The following is a 22,876-nucleotide window of genomic DNA, read 5'->3' as shown; positions in this document are numbered from 1 at the left end:
AGGTGAAATAAAATAAACAATTAATCTTTAAAGGAATGAGGAAAAAACAATGTAATATATGTTAGAATACGGCTACAATGTAACAAAATGTGGAAAAAGTAAAGGGGTCTGAATACTTTCCGAATGCACTGTTGTCACGCCCTGTCCATAGAGAGCCTTTTAATTCTCTATTTTGGTTAGGTCGGGGTGTGACTAGGGGGAGTGTTCCTATCTAGGTGTTTTATTTCTATGTTGGCCTGGTATGGTTCCCAATCAGAGGCAGCTGTTTATCGTTGTTTCTGATTGGGGATCATATTTAGGCAGCCATTTCCCCACTGTGTTTTGTGGGATCTTGTTTTGAGTAAGTGCCTGTTGCACCTCTTATGTTACGGTTCGTTGTTTGTTTCCTTTTTGTTTTGTAAGTTTCACAAGAAAATAAAACTCAGAGCACGCTGCTCCTTGGTCCGTCTCCACACAGCCGTGACAACTGTATCTCTGTAAACCGCTCTCTTATGATTTCCATGTGCCATATGTTCTTCAAATGTGCTGTGATGTTTCACATACATTCTGAACCTGTCTAATTGCATAGTATCTACAGATTGTAAGTTAAAGATAAATATTTTTACTAAAATAATTATTATATATATTGTTGATTGATTGTCTATGGTTTTCAAAATCTCCCAACGGTTCTATTTGTCGGGTTCATTTTAGATAAATGTTGTGATTTTTCAGCCCTTCCTGATCATGTGACCAGAAACAAGCTACATAGGGGCAATACCAAAATAAGTGAACTTGTGATTTTGTTTCTTCGTGGCAAAATCTGCAGAGCTGAGATGGTTGTATTCCCCATATGCATACATTTATGTGTGTGGCAAGAATTTTGTAAAATGTATTTTGTATTTATTTTATTTTATTATTTTAAAGTTTGAATCACGCATTGTTTTGCGTATCAGTTCATAAAACATGTGCCACGGAATCAGTATATCGAAAATATTTTCCCAACTATTTTGCAACCTGTATCGCACCGCAGTCAAAGTTTGGTTCTCAAGTAAAACAAATGTATATATAATTATTATTATTTTTTTGGGGGGGGGGGGTATTTTAAAAAAGGCCAGACAAACAAGTTCTCTACCTTCTTCACTTGCCTCCTCCATTTTTTGCTGTAATGCCGTAATCAGTTGGTTGTAATTTTGGATAGGGCAAACAAAGAAAAAAGAAGAAACGTTCCATAAAGAATGTTTTTTTTTATTATCAATTACTATATTTGAATTTAAACGTATTATTTGTTGTAATATTTGTTCGTTTTTTTCTGGAGGATGAAATTGAAATTTCAACAACCTTTGTTTAAGAAAGGGCGATATTTTGAAAAAGGTTCAATTTTCAATGGAAAAATGCAGTCTGTGACTGGGGGGCAGTATTGAGTAGCTTGGATAATAATAGATTTTGATAGAAAACACTCTGAAGTTTCTAAAACTGTTTGAATGATGTCTGTGAGTATAACATAACTCATATGGCAGGCGAAAACCTGAGAAAAAATCCAACCAGGAAGTTGGAAATCTGAGTTTTTTAGGTTTTCAAGTCTTTGCCTATCTAATATGCAGTGTCTATGGTGTCATATTGCAATTCCTAAAGCTTCCACTAGATGTCAACAGTCTTTAGAACCTTGTTTCAGGCATCTACTGTGAAGGGGGAGCGAATGAGAGCTGTTTGAGTCAGGTGTCTGGCAGAATGCCATGAGCTAAATCATGTGCATGGCTGTGAGAGGGAGCTGCGTTCCTTTTAATTTCTAAAGACAAAGGAATTGTCCGGTTGAAACATTATTGAAGATGTATGATAAAAACATCCTAAAGATTGATTCTACACATCGTTTGACATGTTTCGACGAACTGTAATATAACTTTTTTAACTTTTCGTCGGAACTAAGCGATCACGCATTGAGAATTTGGATTACTGGGCTAAACGCACAAACAAAAGGAGGTATTTAGACATAAATTATGGACTTTATCGAACAAAACAAACATTTATTGTGGAACTGGGATTCCTGAGAATGCATTCTGATCAAGATCATCAAAGGTAAGTGAATATTTATAACGCTATATCCGACTATTCTGACACCTCTCCTTTTTTGGAAAATGGCTGTATATTTTTCTGTGGCTATGTGCTGACCTAACATAATAGCAAGGTGTGCTTTCGCCGTAAAGCATTTTTGAAATCTGACACAGCGGTTGCATTAAGGAGAAGTTTATCTATAATTCCATGCTAAACACTTGTATCAATATAATTTGATGTGGCTCTCTGCACTTTCACCGGATGTTTGTTTGAGACAATGCATTTCTGAACATAACACACCAATTTCAAATTAAGTTTATCTTTAAAATGGTGTATAATACTTGTATGTTTGAGGAATGTTTTATTATGGGATTTCTGTTGTTTTGAATTTGGCGCCCTTCAAATTCACTGGCTGTTTGCGAGGTGGGATGCTACCGTCCCACATATCCCAGAGAATCCAATTTGAAATATAGGTTTGATAATAATCAAAAACATTTGGCATTGAATCGTATACACTGAGTGTACAAAACATTAGGAACACCTGCTCTTTCAATGAATGACTGACCAGGTGAATCTAGGTGAAATCTCTGATCCCTTATTGATGTCAGTTGTTAAATCCACTTCAATCAGTGTAGATGAAGGGGAGGAGATAGGTTAAAGAAGGATTTCTATGCCTTGAGACAATTGAGACATGGATTGTGTATGTGTTCCATTCAGAGGGTGAAAGGGCAAGACAAAAGTGTCTTTGAACAGGGTATGGTAGTAGACCAAGGGCAAGACAAAAGTGTCTTTGAACAGGGTATGGTAGTAGACCCACCAGTTTGGGTCAAGAACTGCAATTGTGCTGGGTTTTTTACGCTTCCCATGTGTAACAGCAAGTGTCCACCACCCAAAGGACATCCAGCCAATTTGACACAAATGTGGCAAACATTGGAGTCAACATGAGCCAGCATCCACGTGGAACGCTTCGATGCCTTGTAGAGTCCATGCCCGGACAAATTGAGGCTGTTCTGAGGGCAAAAGGGGGTGCAATTCAATACCAGGGAAGTGTTCCTAATGGTTTGTACCCTTAGTGTATTTGGTTTCAACAAATGTAGTATTTTTCAATTGAGAGAATCTAACTAATTTCCTTGTTACCAGTTGAGGCAATTTTTTTGGGTTGATCCAAAGATTCATTTTTGTAGTGTTCAAGAGAAACCAATGAGTCTCTTAAACACAGTATAGAAATGCATCCTCTGTACCGTGAAAGAGGGGAGAGAAAACGAAGACCAAACTAAAATCTTTCCCAGATGTATACATTTCTATTCAAATGAGGCATCTCAACCCATTTATAATTAGCAGTGTGGCGTCTGAGTGGATGTTGGAAGGAAGGCCTGCATGCATTCCAAATGGAACCCTATATAGTGCCCTACTTTTGATCAGGACCCATAGGGGAATGGGTTGCCATTTGGGACGCAGTTGGTCTCAGAGGCTGGATGGCATTGAGGTTAAACCTAAATGGGAAAGGATCCGGAGGGACTGGCTGGACCTGTGTTGTTGTGATATCCTGTCTCCTACTCTCTCCCTTTCTCCTTTCGCTTCTCCCAGGAAAACATAGGGAAAACGTGGTGGATTTACCGGAGGAATCTGTCTCGACTGATTGGACAGATGATTTTAACAGCAAAAACTGTGAAATCCGGGGAGCGTGGGCTGATTAGAGACCAGAGAGAGATGGAAATGGACTCCTCTTCTTCCTCCACACGGAGAGCTTTGCCAGAATAATATCCACCCAGCAGGGCTAATGGGAGTTATAGGATCTGATGAGAATAAGGATGGATGATAACTCGGCCTGTCTGCCTGCCTGGCAATTGTAGCTTGTGGGTGGAGATTTGTAATAAATGAAACGGTATCAAACACATGGAAACTTAAGTACCTTCCCATCCATTCCATTCCAGCCATTATGAGCCCATCGTGTGATATCTCCGCCAACCAGCCGCCACTGCTCCATGTCGATTAGATTTGGTGGGTTTATGCTATTGTGTTTGTAGTCTTGCAGGTTTTTGTGAGGTGTATGAAATTGGCTTACCACCTCCGCCATTGGTGATATGGGTGAGCAGACATCTTTCTCTGACTTCAGAGTATCAGACGGGGGAGAGAGAGAGAGAGAGAGAACAAACTTTCCCTCTGTGTCAAAATCGAAATAATGTCAGAGAGGGCTTACAGAAAGAGAGAGTAGAAGAAAAGAGAGTGATAGGGAAGGGGGAGATATTAGTCATTATGATCTGTGAACAAGAGGAAGAATGAGCAGTTGCCCCTGATCAAAGGCTAGCCCACAGAGTTTATTCGTCGCCTCGGGTTGGGAGGCGTGACACAGGCATTACCTATTCTCCCTCATCCCCCTTTTCCCTTTCCCATTTCCTTTCACCCCCTCCACCAACCCCTGTACTCTGAGCAGTTTGAACCGGTGAACTTCCTCTTCACAAATCCCACCCATATTCTAATAATCATGGGCTGTTCCCCCTTTGGACTTAATGTATTTTGGACTCCCAGAAAGGTGGGGGGTCTGATTGGATTATGTTGGTTTCATGTAACATCTGCAGGTCTACAGAGCTGGATGTATCTGTTAGTATAATTTATCCAATCCATCTTTGATTGCGGTTTATCCTTTTTAGTGATGCATGTCTAGTGTTCATGTTCCTAAGCTCTTTCAGAATATCCTCTCATCTGGTTTCAGGTGTTCCAGTGGGTTTGACCGCCATCGGCAGGACTGGGTTGATAACAGCTGTCCTGATGAGGTGAATATCATCCTGGCTGATGGAAATGACTAGATTTATATTATGAATAGCGAGTGAGTGGGTATATGGTGGGATGTGTGCGTGCGTGTGTGCGTGCGTGTGTGCGAGTGTGTGCATCTGCTGTAATGTTTTTTCTGTGTGGCTGCCAGGTTGATGGATGCTCTGGTCTGCTACATGCAGGGGGAAAGGGATGCCTCAGTTACTCCTCTCACGATCTAACTAACTAACTATTTATCCATCTCTCACTCTCTCTTATTTGAAAAGTACCAGTATTTCTACCTTACGTGAGAAAGAGGACTCTTGTATGCTGTCTTGCAGACCAAAGACAAAAGCTGTGATATCATCAGCACCACACAACTCGATCCCTTCATCACCACGTTAGTTGCCAAAACAACAGGCCAGAGCAGAAGCCGAGGAGAGACCACCACAGCCGGAGCCTCTTCGTCCACATCCCGACCCCCAACCAGCGTCCCCACTGAAGGTAAGACAACTAACATATGCCCCAAAGCAGACAACTCCAACCAGTGTCTTGAGTACTGGTCAGGTCACATGGTCAAGAAAAACAGTGTCTTGCTCAGTTGGCACAAAACAAGTTTTTGTTATTTTTTTTATTTAATCTTTCTTTCACTAGGCAAGTCAGTTAAGAACAAATTCTTATTTACAATGACGGCCTACCAAAAGGCAAAAGGCCTCCTGCGGGGATGGGGGCTGGGATTTAAAATAAAAAATAAAATATAAATATAGGACAAAACACACATCACAACAAGAGAGACGACACAACACTAAATAAAGATAGACCGAAGACGACAACACAGCATGGCAGCAACACAACATGACAACAACATGGTAGCAACACAGCATGGCAGCAACACAACATGACAGCAACATGGTAGCAACACAATATGACAACAACATGGCAGCAACCCAACATGACAACAACATGGTAGCAACACAACATGGCAGCAGCACAACATATGGTACAAATATTATTGGGCACAGACAACAGCACAAAGGGCAAGAAGATAGAGACAACAATACATCACGCAAAGCAACCACAACTGTCAGTAAGAGTGTCCATGATTGAGTCTTTGAATGAAGAGATTGAGATAAAACTGTCCAGTTTGAGTGTTTTTTACAGCCTGTTCCAGGCACTAGCTGCAGCGAACTGAAAAGAGGAGCAACCCAGGGACGTGTGTGCTTTGGGGACCTTTAACAATATGTGACTTTGCAGAACAGGTGTTGTATGTGGAGGATGAGGGCTGCAGTAGGTATCTCAGATAGGGGGGGAGTGAGGCCTAAGAGGGTTTTATATATAATTAAGCAACAATACATGAGACTAGTGCTGAGCGGTGATTCTATGTTTGATAATGGTATTTCAATGTTTAGTTTGTTAAATGTGATACGCAACTCTGGCGCGTGCAATGTCCGTTTTTATAGTTTACTCCATTTGCTACTTGAGTCATCTTTCTCCCTCTCCTCCTGCTGTGTGCCACTAACTACACCAAGCCCTGCCCTATGTCACTCAAGGAAAGAGCAGATGCTCGACGGCACTTTCTTGCCGTTCACTCTGCATGTTCAGATGGATGCAACAAGATGTTGGTGACATGCTGATTTCCACAAGCGTTTCTATAATTACACTATTAGTTTGTGTATCTTACTGTCTACAAACTACGGTCTGCTAGTTTGTCTTGTCTTAGCAAGTTGATGCTAAAATAAATTGTGTTAGTCGCTAATTCTAATCCATCGCTAGTTAGCTGGCTAGCTAGCTTGCTAAATGTACTAAGAGTCAGCGCAAACATAGCTAGCTAGTTAATACAGCCTGGTACCTGTGCTGGTTTAGGCCTAGATACGCATGTTGTTTGTGCAACAGTATCTTCTAAAACAGAGAGGAATAGGCGAAGCTGCATGAGGTAAGAAAACATGCAATGTACAGTCTAATTAGTGTCACCTGGAAACACTGACCAACACTTTGGTTCTGACCCTGCCAATAATTCCTCCCTGGCTTATTCATTCGTTGTCATGTCAAACAACAATGAATTCAAGGGGCTGCCCACGGCAATTATAGAATTAGAATAATTCATTCTATTTCCATGATTGGATTGAAACAGTATAAAACAATCAGAAATCCCGATTGAAATCACTTATTATTTATATGTTGCCACCCTAGGGTCATGAACTACTCATAAAGCAAACTTAGAACTTGTATTATTCAAAAACATAAAATACCGTCAAAAATGTCAAAAGAATTGTGATATGATATTTTGTCCATATCGCCCTACATGAGGCCATGTGTTAGGACATTTTTATCATGGCTGTGACGTGGTTAGAACACCACAGCCATTATAAAAATGTCATAACACATGGACTCAAGTGTATTATTGCTTTTATACAACAGGTTACCAGAACTGGTTGTCAAGTACAATTTTAGGCATTCTCTCGTCGTTAGTTTTATTCATCTTGACTGCCATGTAAAGTAAAACTACCCCAGCACTGGTTGATAGTTACAGACCTTTGCAGGTTGCTATGGCAAAAAAATGGTTGCTATGGAGGCTCTTGCCCTCTTACAGCAAACACAATCACTTCAGACTGAAGCTGGAAAGACAGAAAACTAGATGCGTTTTGTTTTACCTATTTTTCTATTGACATTTCTTTGTACACTGAACAAAAATATAAACGCACCATCAAATCACGTCCGCTGAATACAACAGTGAAATGCTTAAAAATCCCTTAACTAACAATGCAGCTTTAAGAAAAAAGAAGTATTAAGTAAAAAATGTGATAACAGTAACAGGAACAAATCAGTTAAGAGCAGCAGTAAAATAACAATAGCGAGAGCTATATACAGGGGGTACGGGTTAGTCAAGGTAATTGAGGTAATATGTACATGTACGTAGAGTTAAAGTGCCAAACGCTGTCTGCCATCTGCCCAGTACAGTTGAACCTGGGATTCAGTCGTGAAGAGTACACTTCTCCAACTTATAAGTGGCCATCGAAGGTGAGCAATTTGCCCACTGAAGTTGGTTACGATGCATTCAGTTTGGCATGGCAAGCGGTACCGGAGTGCCAAGTCTAGGACAAAAAGGCTTCTCAACAGTATTTACCCCCAAGCCATAAGACTCCTCAACAGGTAATGAAATGGCTACCCGGACTATTTGCATTGTGAACCCCCCCCCACCGCCCCCCCCGCTGCTGCTACTTTCTGTTTATCATATACAGTATGCATAGACACTATAACTATACACTCATGTACATACTACCTCAATTGTGCCGACCAACCAGTTGCTCCCGCACATTGGCTAACCGGGCTATCTGCATTGTTTCCCACCCACCACCCGCCAACCCTCTCTTTTACGCTACTGCTACTCTTTGTTCATCATATATGCATAGTCACTTTAACCATATCTACATGTTCATACTACCTCAATCAGCCAGACTAACCGGGGTCTGTATGTAGCCTCACAACTTTTATAGCCTCGCTACTGTACATAGCCTGTCTTTTTACTGTTGTTTTTCTTTACCTACCTATTGCTCGCCTAATTCATTTTTTGCACTATTGGTTAGAGCCTGTAAGTAAGCATTTCACTGTAAGGTCTACCTACACCTGTTGTATTTGGCGCACATGACAAATAAACTTTGATTTGATTTGAGGTCAAGACCCTTGGTGGACAGCTCTGGTGAACATTTCTGCAGTCAGCATGCCAATTGCACACTCCCTCAGAACTTGAGACATCTGTGGCATTGTGTTGTGTGACAAAACCTATAGTGGCCTTTTATTGTCCCCAGCACAAGATGCACCTGTGTAATGATCATGCTGTTTAATCATCTTCTTGATATGCCACACCTGTTAGGTGGCTGGATTATCTTGGTAAAGGGGAAATGCTCACTAACAGGGATGTAAACAAGTTTATGCACAACATTTGAGAGAAATAAGCTTTTTGTGCGTATGGAACATTTCTGGGATCTTTTATTTCAGCTCATGAAAAATGGGACCAAAACTTTTATATTTATATTTTTGTTCAGTATATACACTACATGACCAGAAGTATGTTGACACTTGCTTGTCGAACATCTCATTACAAAATCATGGGAATTAATATGGAGTTAGTCCCCCTTTGCTGCTATAACAGCCTCCAATCTTCTGGGAAAGCTTTCCACTAGATGTTGGAACATTGCTGCTGGGACTTGTTTCCATTCAACCACAAGAGCATTAGTGAGGTCAGGCACTGATGTTGGGTCATTAAGCCTGGCGCGCAGTCAGCGTTCCAATTAATCCTAAAGGTGGTCGATGGGGTTGAGGTCAGGGCTCTGTGCAGGCCAGTCAAGTTCTTCCACACCAATCTCAACAAACCATATCTGTATGGACGTTGCTTTGTGCACAGGGGGAATTTTCATGCTGAAACAGGAAAGGGCCTTCCCCAAACTATTGCCACAAAGTTGGAAGCACAGGATCATTTACAATGCCATTGTATGCTATAGCGTTAAGATTTCTCTTCACTGGAACTAAGGGGCCTAGCCTGGAAAAAAGGTGCCTAGCCATGAAAAAGGGACCTAGGGGGCCTACTCATGAAAAACAGGCCCAGACCCTTATTCCTCCTCCACCAAACTTTACATTTGGCACTATGCATTTGTGCAGGTAGCGTTCCCCTGGCCCCAGCCAAATCCAGATTCGTCCATCAGACTGCCAGATGATGAAGCATTATTCATCACTCCAGAGAACGCGTTTCCACTGCTCCAGAGTCCAATGGCGGCAAGCTTATTAACTCCCCTCCAGCGCTTCAGCATTCGGCGGTCCCGTTCTGTGAGCTTGTGTGGCTGAGCAGTTGTTGCTCCTAGACGTTTCCACCTCACAATAACAACACTTACTGGGGCAGCTCTAGCAGGGCAGAAATTTGACAAACTGACTTTTTGGAAAGGTGGTATCCTATGATGGTGCCATGTTAAATGTCACTGAGCTCTTCAGTAAGGCCATTCTACTGCCAATATTTGTCTATGGTGATCACATGGCTGTGCGCTCGATTTTATACACTCGTCAGCAACGGGTGTGGCTGAAATAGCCGAATCCACTCATTTGAAAGGGTGTCCACATAGTGTATATCCATAAAAAATTAGGCTGATTCATGAATTCAACTGGCTAAGAAAAGCTGCCTGTCTGTCTCATCCTGTCCTGTTCATTACTGTGGGACACAGTGGCAATCGGATTTCAATACTGTGACAATGTTGCAAATGTCGGCGATAATGTCTAGATCTGTTTTACTAAGGAGATCAAGTTGATGAGTTGCATGGCTGGGCCAATGATACAGTAGTAGTGGGATATGGTGGTGGTGGTACTGCGTTGCTAGGTAACAATGGTACTTCTTATGAATGTGCTGGCCATGTGTATGTTGTCTAGTGTAATTCTGGGCAGGATAGACTCTGACAATGGGAATTCCAAACCACCCGTTGTATAAAACTAACATAAATGGAGTCACAATATCTGAAATTGTCCAATGAAGAAAGCTTGTTTTCCGATGCAAATGTTTTTCTACAGTGAGTCTTAATCCTGAGACTACCTTCGAACAGAAGGGTAGGCTAAGAAGATTTGATGGATGTGCTGTTGGGACGTTAAGTAAAACAAAGTACCCAGTACATTTCCTCAGCCACTCCTCAGTAAAAGACACATGACAGCCCGCTTGGAGTTTGTCAAAAGGTACCTAAAGGACTCTCAGACCATGAGAAACAAGATTCTCTGGTCTGATGAAACCAAGATTAAACTCTTGGCCTGAATGCCAAGCGTCACATCTGGAGGAAACCTGGCACCATCCGTACGGTAGAGCATGGTGGATGCAGCGTCATACTGTGGGGATGTTTTTCAGAGGTAAGGACTGGGAGACTAGTCAGAATCGTGGGAAAGATGAACGGAGCAAAGTACAGAGAGATCCTTGATGAAAACCTGCTCCAGAGCGCTAAGGACCTCAGACTGGGGCGAAGGTTCACCTTCCAACAGGACAATGACCCTAAGCACACAGCCAAGACAATGCAGGAATGGCTTTAGGACAAGTCTCTGAATATTCATGAGTAGCCCAGTCTGAGCCAAGCTTGAAGCGTCATACCCAATATGACTCAAGGCTGTAATCGCTGCCAAAGGTGCTAAAACAAAGTACTGAGTAAAGGATCTGATTTGTTATGTAAATGTAATATTTCCATTTTGATAAATGTTCAAACATTTCTAAAAATCTGTTTTTGTCATTACGAGCCTAGTTGGTTAAGCCACAGAAAAAGAAAGGAACCTTTTTCAGATGAGTGCTCCGATTTCAGAGCACTCGTCTGAGTGTGCCAGAGCGCAGAATAACTGATGAAATTTACAAACGCTCAGCACCCGTTGAATATGGCCGGTGTCAGAAAACGTTGGCAAAAAAGCGTAATTCAATTGTTGCCAACAGCACAGTTGCAGTCACCAATGCTCTGGATAACGTAAAAACAGCCTAAACTGCTCTGCTAGGGAGAGTAAATGGTCAGAGTGAGGTATTCTCAGATTTGAGTCTGGAAGTAGCTAGCCAACGTTAGCCAGTTAGCTTGGGTGCTTGACTGTGAGTAAAATGGTCAGAGTGAGTTGTTCCCTCATTTGAGTCTGGAAGTAGCTAGCAAGCTAGCCAACATTAGCCAGTTAGCTTGGGTTCTTGACTGCTGTTGTTAGGTCAGATCAACCCGACACCCTCGCCCAGAGCGTCCAGTGTGTGCTCAAAATTTACGAACGGACAATCTGACAACGCTCCGAATTTACAAACGCCCAGAGTGCACTCTGCGCACACTATGGCACTCCAGATTGAATTGAAGAACACACCCGTAGTATAAACCAGCCTTTAATCTTGAAATCTTTGGTTGTTTAGTACATGGCCTCACATGTGAATCCTTAAAGAGCTGGGTGGGACTAAAGCTCAAGAGGGTGTGAACGATGCTGAATGGGTGTAGACAAAGAAGAGCTCTCCAATTGGTGTACCAAAACATTCAAGGGCCATTTTCTCAAAAGGGAGGTTCATCAATATTCAAAGCAGAATTACTTACACTACAGTTGAGGATCAATGGGTATGATACTCATATGTGGAAAAAGTAAAGGGGTCTGAATCCTTCCCGAATGCTCTGTATAACTTCTCCGCCTATTTCACTGTTTCTTCAGTAATATAACTATCCGGATTGTTTTCCTTGAGTACCAAATGCACACTAGATGGTAACAAATGATGCAAGGCATGCAAGCTGTGTTTTACCCAACTAAACAATGCAGATTGAATTAGGACGTCTCTAAAATCTTAAAGACATGCATCCACACAGAAATATAATCATGATCATTCCTTTCTTTCCTGCTGATGTCAGGAGAAACGGTGAAGTTCTCCTTCTAAGTTGCGCTGCGGTCTAAGGCACTGCATCTCAGTACTAGAAGCGTCACTACAGACACCTTGGTTCGATTCCAGGCTGTATCTCAACTGGCTGTGATTGGGAGTCCCATAGGGCGGCTCACAATTGTCCCAGCGTCGTCCAGGTTTGGCCGGTGTAGGCCGTCATTGTAAATCAGAATTTGTTCTTAACTGACTTTCCTAGTTAAATAAAGGTTAAAAAAAACTCCTGCAGAGAAACTTGAGCTTCTTAGAGCTGAAAATGCATCCCAAATGGCACCCTGTTCCCTATGTTGTGCACTACTATTGACCAAGGCCCATCGGGAATAGGGTGCTATTTGAGGCACACCCTGAATTGATTACAGCCATTTACACTTCATTGCCCTGATGTCAAGGGAAATTAAAACGTCAAGCCACGTATGTATTGAAACAAATAGCTAATTCATCTTCATCAGCTTCACATATTACCCACACACGGTATTGACTTGAATGTTAGATGTCTGTAATTCACTTCAACTGTACCATTCATCTTCCTCCTGAAAAGTAACATGTTCAACTTAATGCCCCTGTCACTCTCTGCACAGTCACATTATGCACTTTAATCATGACTAAAAGCCTATGCAGGGTGTATTTTCTGTCCGGTAACTGGTACATCCTGAAGTTGATAATTGACTAATGTGTTATGGGTTGGGATGCCTGGGAGATACACAACGCCTACACTGTGCTAATGGACAACTTATCATCTCAAGTATCCACTCTTGCTAACGCCAGAGAGAAAGAGGTGCAGACAGCTAATTATGTCGCATTCATTATGACATGTGACAGCTTTGCATTGTCTACGGGTGCGGGTGACTGGTGATGCAGCATAGGAATGCACCATTGTATGAATATGCAACCACAATGAGGAAGGTTAGATTGAGGGATGTAGGCTGTGTCCCAAATGACATACTGTACATATGGCACCCTATACATACATACATACATACACACACTCTTACAAAAAAAAAGGTGCTATCTAGAACCTTGAAGGATTCGTTGACTGTCCCCATAGGAGAACCCTTTGAAGAACCGTTTTTGGTTGCAGGTAGAACCCTTTTGGGCTCCATGTCGAACCCTTTCTACAGAGGATTCTACATGGAACTCAAAAAGGGTTCTGCCTGGAGCCAAAAAGGGTTCTCCTATGGGGACAGCCAAATAACCCTTTTGGAACCCTTTTTTCTAAGAGTGTAGTAGTTTAATGCAGAGTGGTAAAAGCAGAAGAATTTGGTGTGCTCTCTGACATGAAAAATAGTTTATATGGTAAGGTGCTCTTTTGTTTCCCAGACTTGTGGAATTGATGAAACAATGAAGGCTAAACCTGTAGACAGACTACATGTTTTGTTATTGCAGAGTGGTGTTTAAAGGTGGTTGGAGTGGTGAGTTACAGTAGGGTTTCTGCCTGTGAGTTCTGGGTTCTAGATCCGGCTCCAGTCGGTGATGATCTCTAAAGCAGATGCCCAACGTTTTGGCTCTCAGTACCCCACACTACACAAACTCCAATGACATCCAGCTATACTTTTCACTGTTCTAAATTAATCATTTTAGGATTTTGTCCTGGGATTCTGTATGGCTTTCCACTGCGAGGGCAGGTTTTCATTTCATGGATGTGAGGGCAGGGTTTCGTCTTATGTTTATTGTTTCAGTCCTTGACCTTTACCCTCTTTTATGCCCTCCTTGGTAGATATAACTTCTCTCAGCCAATGTTAGAGGGAATCTGGGATATGAAAAACAACAAAGCTCAGAGGCATCTATAAATGATATTCTTCAAAAATCAATCGCTATTTATCATTCATATAAACATCCCCAAATGGATGACCCAATCCCAGTTTGCCCCTTTTAAAGACTTTCCCTCAGTGAGGTGGATGAGGTGGTGATATGAGCATAGATGCCTTGAATGCTGGAGAGAGGTGGAGAGGAGTGTGAGAGAGGTCCAGCTGAGGGACGAAAACAAACCCCAACGATACTGGAGGTCAGACACGCTGAGGAGCAGGGGTGTGAGCTGTGAACAGAGACTGTTTGTGTGTGTGTGTGTGTGTGTGTGTGTGTGTGTGTGTGTGTGTGTGTGTGTGTGTGTGTGTGTGTGTGTGTGTGTGTGTGTGTGTGTGTGTTAGCATGAAAAAGCCAGGAGGTCTGTCTGTCTGTGGTATGTGCTGTGAAGCTGACTCACAGAACGAGCCTCACACTTCTTGACAAACACAGAGGATCAGTTTTCTGATCCGCCCCAGTCTCCTCAGCTGTAGAGGTCCAAGGTCAAGTCAGGCAATGGTGGTGTGTGGGCAGCTCTCTTTTCCCTCTCCTGTTCCCTCCCACTGTTCATCCTTTAATACTGTATCCTGTATGAGTTCAGATACTGTGTGATGTGGCTTTGAGGAATCTTCACTGTCACAGTTTAATGTCATCCTATGATAATTGTTCAAATTCATGACACTGGCACAGGATTGGTTATCGAGTTTGATTTCCTACCTCGCTGTCATACACCTTATCTCATAGACCGTGGCATTTCTTAGACTAGGAAATTATTCTAGGAAATGGTTGCATGCATTAAACTATCTTTGATCTTGGAAATTGAAATACATTTACTTAGTTGAGACCCGTTTTGAGATTTTACCGGCTCATGTACAGTATGTGGCACATTTGCATAATGTGAATCCTATGGGGTGTGTAAATTCATATCACACCTCTCACAGTGAATTTAAATGTTTCATAGTTGCTTAAACCCGGACTGCTTCTTGCTCTTGCATTATGCATGGGAGAGCATTATATCCCCTCCAAACAGACATTGAGTAAATTCACTTTTCAAATGAAGATGATCTAGTAATGAAATATAAACTGGAAAATAAAAGTTAAATTTGTCTATAAACCTGTGTAATAACCGCTAATGATTATTTCTGAATATCTGATTCACATTCTTTACCAGTATTGAGGTTAATAGTGGTTGTTGTTGTCAGGCAGCTCTGAGCAGTGGGCATAGAGATCCTATAATTCATATAATAGACATAGGGATTCTGTATGTAATTCTCTGGCTGTGGGGATATTCACAAACCACAGACAAAACAGAGGTCATAATGTGTAATGGTGTCTCTCTCTCCCTCTCTCTCTCTCTCTCTCTCTCTCTCCCTATATATCTCTCTCTCTCCCTCCTCCCTCTCTCTCTCTCTCTCTCTCCCCCTCCATCTCCCTCCCTCTCTCTCTCTCTCTCTCCCTCTCTCTCTCTCTCCCTCCCTCCCTCTTCCTCTCTCCCTCTCTCTCTCTCCAGATGACACCAAGATTGCTCTGCATCTTAAAGACAATGGAGGTAAGCCTCTGTTTTCCCCATTGTATATATCCCTTTCCCTGTTCCTTTGACTGTTCAGTGGTTGTGTTTTTCTGTGTAGATGCATGTTGTGTTTATGTCTGCGGCTCTGTTTACATCCAAGGCTGCTGTCTGTGTATTTACCGCTGACAGATTGCTCTGCTTTCTGGGGAGGACAGGCCAAGGGAAGGAGCGGCTCATTGAAGCCGTGTTGAAGCACCTCATCCAGAGGCTGATTTGAAAGGGCTAACTGTACCAAGTTTTGGGATTGGACTGATCAATCATGGTGTCTGCGCGTGTCCCCCAAATGGCAGCCTATTCCCTTCATAATGCACTACTTTTGACCAGGGCCCATAGTAGTCCACTACATAGGGAACAGGGTGCCATTTGGGATGTAGCCTTTGTGGGTGTTAGGGGGGGGGGGGGGGGGGGTTCATAGTTGCATTAGGAACGCTATCTCAGAGGGTTGGTGAAACGCAGACTGAAGCTCAATGTGAATGTCAGCAAGTTCTTGAAACCACTGCTCTCAGAACTGGTGCGTTTACCAAAATTAAAACATCATTAATTTGCCCTCGTTGCCTCCAAATTAAATAAATAGCACTGTGAAAAAACACAATTTGGAGTGCGGACCCTTGACAAATTAACTCAATGTCATCAGGAATTTGAGGGGGATTCCAGTATGAGGGGTATTTCAGAAGAGGTGGGTGTGGTCAACAATCTAACACACATTTCCATTTCAACAGGATGTAGGTACTACCGGTATATGGTCGACTCTGCTACGCACACACCTCAACACAGCAGGGTATCTATTTAACAAAATGAACTGTTTAAATAACATTTTCTGCTGATTAGCTACACCCACTCTGTGTGTGTGTGAGAGAGAGAGAGCAAGAGTGTTAGACTGACATTTGAATTCCAAAATTAGTCTCAACTCCATCACTTCGTGAGTAAACCACACAAATATTTAATTTCCTCCCAGAGAGGAATTGGAAATCTGTGTCTCTTATCGTCCTTACCCAAACATTGCCTATCTCACTCGCTGGCTCGTGGCACAGCCTCTTCCCAGATGTCGGACAAGACGAAATCTCTGCGTGCCCATTTTATTTTGGGAGAAACCGGACCTGTTTCACGGGATGCGTCCCAAATCGCACCCTTTGCTCTGTGGTGTGCACTACTTTTGACCAGGGCTCATAGGCTCTGGTCAAATGTAGTGCACTATGCAGGGAATATGGTGCCGTTCGGGACCTAGTCACTGTGTGGGAAGCGTGCTGGGAAGGGATTTGGGCCTAAGGTGAAAGCCAAAAGGGATGGAGGGAATGAGCCAGTGTGATCACACTGAAACCACAGAGCCGAAGGTTGCTGCAGCCCAAACCACACCATGTCTTTAGGTGCACACTGCACGTGACCGATTACAACCACAAACCAGCCATGTGACTATAGGGAGAGGCTGTCTAAAGTAATGGTGGCTATGGCTTGGCTGGTGTAGCGCTAATGCCGCAGACTCCAACACGCGTCTACGTCGAACAGCATAAGTTGGCAACCGGTCTACACAGCCTCTAGCTTTTCCCACTGTCATCCACTCTCACCGGCTGTTCAATAGTTTTTGAAAATACTACACAGCACACATACAGTGCGTCAAGTAACGTGAGCTGTGGATGTAGAATTGGATATCTGGTGAATCTTATCCGCTCCACTCTGCTTTGGGCTTGGACACACGTTCACATTCCAGTGGGATTTCTATCAGATCCAGCGGTGTGCGTGTCCTTTCACCTTGGGAAACACGGAGCACGGCAGGAAAACGCTAAGGCGATTAGCCTTGGCCCGAGTGATAAGATGAGGGACAATCGGGACACATCCTACTGTCTCACTGCAGAGGCTACGCGAGGACGACAGGGCACCCCTTATCCTCCGAGCGCGATGAGACAAAGTCATCTCTCCCTTTTGGGTTGCGTCTCCATAAGGCAACCCGTGCACTGTATCGGTCACTATTCTGCCTGGCCAAAAGCAGGGCTATACAGTGAATCCGTTGCCATTTGGGAGACTATGTGTCGACGAGCTTCGCTAGGCACGTTAGCCAGGATGAGAGGATGGCTGTGGCCCCGTGACACTTGTGCTGTCAGTAACGTGGCCCTAAAAGCGCGGGGTGGTCTGGGTCCACGCAGTCATTCAGTTCATCTTCCCTGCCCAGGCTCTGTGTTTCGCTGTCTGAAGGCTAAGTAAGTACAGCAGGTTTATGTGCCGAGAGCGTTTATGAGGAGAATGCTGATTGGTTGATCATAGGGAGATGGTTCGAACTCCAGCCATGACCTCCGCAGTCCCAGTCCCATTCATGTAGCTGTGTCCTGATGTGACTTTGCTTCGTTATACTGCAGAAACCAATGTAACCTTAATTTCAATGTCTGCTTTGCAAATAGCACTCCTATATAGTGCACTACTTTTGACCAGAGCCCTATGGGGCTATAAATAGAACAAATAAGGTGTCACTTGGAACACGGCCCATACCTTTCAAAGTCATGCCTGCAATGTTAACAATATCTAAAGTTCCATGCATAACAGTTGTATCTTTCATCAATGTTTATTATGAGTATTTCTGTAAATTGATGTGGTTCTCTGCAAAATCACCGGATGTTTTGGAAGCAAAACATTACTGAACGTAACGCACCAATGTAAACTGCGATTTTTGGATATAAATATGAACTTTACCGAACAAAACATACATGTATTGTGTAACATGAAGTCCTATGAGTGTCATCTGATGAAGTTCATCAAAGGTTAATGATTAATTTGATCTCTATTTCTGCTTTTTGTGACTCCTCGCTTTGGCTGTGTTTTTCTGTGACTAGGTGCAGACCTAACATAATCGTTTGGTGTGCTTTCGTCGTAAAGACTTTTTGAAATGGGATTAACAACAAGTTTATCTTTGAAATTGTGTAAAATACTTCTATGTTTGAGGAATTCTAATTATGAGATTTCTGTTGTTTTGAATTTAGCGCCCTGCACTTTCACTGGCTGTTGTCATATCGATCCCGTTAGCGGGATTCAAGCCATAAGAAGATAACCTTCTCCTTAATGCAACACGTGTGTCCGATTTCAAAAAAGCTTTACCGAAAAAGCACACCATGCAATAATCTGAGTACAGTGCTCAGACAACAAAACAAGCCATACAGATATCCGCCATTTTGTCGAGTCAACAAAGTCAGAAATAGCATTATAAATATTCACTTACCTTTGATGATCTTCATCAGAATACCCTCCCAGGAATCCCAGTTCCACAATAAATGTTTGATTTGTTCAATAAAGTATGTAATTTATGTCCAAATATTATAATATGTCCAAATAAATATTTTTCACGTGGGCAAGTCCAGGCGAAAGTTCAGACGAAAAGTCATATTACAGTCTGGCGAGAAACATGTCAAACAAAGTATAGAATCGATCTTTAGGATGTTTTTATCATACATCTTCAATAATGTTCCAACCGGAGAATTCCTTTGTCTGTAGAAATGCAATGGAACGCAAGCTAACTCTCACGTGAACACGCGTGATCAGCTCATGCCACTCTGGCAGACCTCTGACTCATTCAGCTCCCATTCCCCCCTCCTTCACAGTAGAAGCATCAAACAAGGTTCTAAAGACTGTTGACATCTAGTGGAAGCATTGGGAAGTGCTATATGACCCCATAGACACTGTATATTTGATAGGCAATGACTTGAAAAACTACAAACCTCAGATTTCCCACTTCCTGGTGGATTTTTTTCTCAGGTTTTTGCCTGCCATATGAGTTCTGTTATACGCACAGACATTATTCAAACCGTTTTAGAAACTTCAGAGTGTTTTCTATCCAAATCTACTAATAATATGCATATATTAGCAACTGGGCCTGAGTAGCAGGCAGTTTAACCTGGACACCTTATTCATCCAAGCTTCTCAATAATGCCTCCAGCCATAAGAAGGCATAGTCATCCACTTTCATGATCGAGACACTGTGACTATGTTTTCAGGCTATTGTTTTTGCCAGCTTTCAGCTGTGTGACCCAATGTGAACAACGTGGATTCATTCACACCCCTGTCTCTGCAGCCAAATGGCTTAGATGTGCCTCTCGCTTACCCACACCCAAGGAAATCTCCCTCCACCCCTCTTACAGATGAGACCAGATTAACCTGTCAGTCAGATGAAACCTGGGTCTGTGTCCCAAAGAGCACCCTGCTCCCTATATAGTGCACTACTTTTGACCAGAGCCCTGTGAAATGCCCCTATGGGCCCTGGTCAAGCGTAGTGCACTATATAGGGTGCCATTTGGGACACAATGTGTTTTCCACAGCAGTAGACTGGTCTGTGAGGTTGTTATGGGGTTGTTGGTTAGCCACGCTGGGCTGTTGATTTCTCTTCCCTTCTCACTCTGAGCACTAGGCAGGAGACCCCTGCAAACACTTCAGAACAACAGCCTAGCCTAGCCGCTACTGTGGAGCAGCTGCCTCCAACTGTGTGAGGCTTGGCAGTTGGACTCTTTTCTCCCAAAACACAGACAAATTGCCTTCCAGGGAAAAAAGTGAGAAAAGAAAGGGGCTTTCCAGCTCTAGTTTCACTGCTGGTGGTATTTATTGGGTGTCAGTTAATATTTCTAGACAGTTTAGGTTTTATGACGTAGTTGAAAGAGGATTTTTGCTTCAGCCAAATGGGTCATACACCTCCTGCTAATGAGAAGGGGATGAATGCGAAATGAGTGTTGTAAGGAGATATTTTGAGTAGTGCTGTGGTGGGGGTGAAATCGTTATGCTCTGAGACAAAGGGCTCACACAAACACTGAGTCTCAAGATCTCTCTCATGCATACACGCACACTCACACGCACACACACTTATCCGTCCACACGCGATAAAAGTCCTAATCCTAGGAACATATACATTACACATATACATTGAGTACAGTTTCTGTTAACGTACAGTAGGCTACCTGCTTTTGTTTTGGTGTTCTATAAGGCTAGCATAGTCCTAAATAAATAGTGGGTTTGGATGGTCGGGGCAGTGGTGTTAAAAGCACCATAAATCCCTGTACAATCACAATTGACCCATTTAACACCACATCCAAAGGGGTTCTTCGGCTGTCCCCAAAGGAGAACCCTTTTTGGTTCCGGGTAGAACCCTTTTTGGTTCCAGGTAGAACCCTGTTGAGATCCAAGTAGAACCTTCTGTGTAAAGGGTTCTACATGTATCTCAAAAGGGTTCTACCTGGAACCAAAAAGGGTTCTACCCGGAACCAAAAAGGGTTCTCCTACGGAGATAGCTGAATAACCCTTTCAGGTTTTAGATAGCACCTTTTTTTCTAAGAGTGTAGAAAGGCGAAGTGAGTAATTTTGACCCATCATGAATTTAACATTGAAATATCTCTTCCATTTTTAGTCATACACCCCCTCCCTCCTTTACTTTTCCTAAGGAAGTCTATTTAACATGTTAGAGTTGTTAGAATTTTGATATCACAAGCAGAATTTGTGTTATAAGAAGTTTTAAGATGACATGTAAAAATACAGGTCACATACAGGTCACACGTTTTGATTTCCATTTATAATGAACAAAAAAATATATAAACGCAACATCTAAAGTGTTCGTTTCATGAGCTGAAATAAAAGATCCCAGAAATGTTCCATACGCACAACAATCTTATTCCTCTCAAATTTTGTACATTCATTTGTTTACATCCCTGTTAGTGAGCATTTCTCCTTTGCCAAGATAATCCATCCACCTGACAGGTGTTGTGAGGACATACGCTGGTGACGAGAAGCAAGTACAGGGAGTGAACATTTAATGAAACACGGACAGGAACAGAATACGGACAGCGTCTGGACAGGGGAAACAAAACGACATTACTGCTAACACGGGGAGGAAACAGAGGAAACAGACAGATATAGGGAAGGCAATCAAAACGTGAAGGAGTCCAAGTGAGTCCAATGAGTGCAGATGCACATAATGATGGTGACAGGTGTGCGTAATGAAGGGCAGCTTGAAGCCCTCGAGCACCAGAGAAGAGAAGTGGGAGCAGGCGTGACAGTACCCCCCTCCCCCCCTCTAGCACCTGGGCGAGCCTAATGGGCTGGCCAAGGCGCGGAAGCCGAATGAGCCGGCGGAGGCGCGGGAGCCCGATGAGCCGGCTGAGGCGTGGGAGCCTGAGGAGCTAGCTGAGGCACCCCCTGGTTCCTACGGCAGCGGCACCTGAGGCATGACGTGGGATGGGTGCCTGCCGAGCCAACCGAGGCAAGGAAACCTCTCGAGTCAGCAAAGGCGTGGCAGCCCGACGAGCCAGCTGAGGCACCCCTGGTTCCTACGGCAGCGGCACCTGGACCAGACGTCCCCAACAAAACAAAAAACTAAAACCTCCCTGAAGCTTTGAATATGGGTATCAGCATTCTGTGAGGACAGACGGTGGAGACGAGAAGCAAGTACAGGGAGTGAACATTTAATGAAACACAGACAGAAACAGAATACGGACAGAGTCTGGATAGGGGAAACAAAACTACATTACTGCTAACACGGGGATGAAACAGAGGAAACAGACAGATATAGGGAAGGCAATCAAAACGTGAAGGAGTCCAAGTGAGTCCAATGAGCGCAGATGCACATAATGATGGTGACAGGTGTGCGTAATGAAGGGCAGCCTGGCGCCCTTGAGCGCCAGAGAGGGGAATTTTTTTATTTTATTTATCCTTTTATTTAACTAGGCAAGTCAGTTAAGAACTAATTCTTATTTACAATGACGGCCTACCCTGGTCAAACCGGGACGACGCTGGGCCAATTGTGCACCGCTCTATGGGACTCCCAATCACGGTCGGATGTGATGCAGCATGGAAGCGGGAGCAGGCGTGACATATCAAGAAGCTGATTAAACAGTATGATCATTACACAGGTCCACCTTGTGCTGGGGACAATAAAAGGCCACTCCAAAATGTGCAGTTTTGTCACACAACACAATGCCACAGATGTCTCAAGTTTTGAGGGAGCGTGCAATTGGAATGCTGACTGCAGCTCTGTTGCCAGATCATTTTATGTACATTTCTCTACCATAAGCCGCCTCCGTCGTTTTCGAGAACCGGCCTCACAACCACAGACCACGTGTGTCCACGCAAGCCATATCCGACTTCTTCACCTGCGGGATCGTCTGAGACCAGCCACCCTGACACCTGATGAAACTGTGGGTTTGCACAACTGAAGAATTTCTACATAAACTGTCAGAAACCGTCTCAGAGAAGCTCCTCACCAGGATCTTGACCTGACTGCAGTTCGGTGTCGTATCTGACTTCAGTGGGCAAATGCTCACCTTCGATGGCCACTGGCACACTGGAGAAGTGTGCTCTTCACAGATGAATCCCGTCAAAGGCGCAATGTGGGC

General features: G+C 43.3%; 1 protein-coding gene across 1 annotated transcript in view; it reads left to right on the top strand.

Annotated features, from left to right (window-relative positions):
• Positions 1-22,876, top strand: part of LOC139420457 (plexin domain-containing protein 2-like) — a 170,560-nt gene that overhangs the window by 138,164 nt on the left and 9,520 nt on the right. Inside the window, exons 10-12 of the mRNA XM_071170623.1 lie at positions 4,742-4,802; positions 5,121-5,283; positions 15,465-15,503. Of these exons, the coding sequence (XP_071026724.1) occupies positions 4,742-4,802; positions 5,121-5,283; positions 15,465-15,503 (263 nt within the window). The remainder of the gene's footprint in view (positions 1-4,741; positions 4,803-5,120; positions 5,284-15,464; positions 15,504-22,876) is intronic.

The sequence above is a fragment of the Oncorhynchus clarkii genome, chromosome 11 (assembly GCF_045791955.1).
Source record: "Oncorhynchus clarkii lewisi isolate Uvic-CL-2024 chromosome 11, UVic_Ocla_1.0, whole genome shotgun sequence".
Taxonomy (NCBI): Eukaryota; Metazoa; Chordata; class Actinopteri; order Salmoniformes; family Salmonidae; genus Oncorhynchus; species Oncorhynchus clarkii.
The sequence above is the reverse complement of the archived record's forward strand: the minus strand, read 5'-3'. Positions and strand labels throughout refer to the sequence as shown.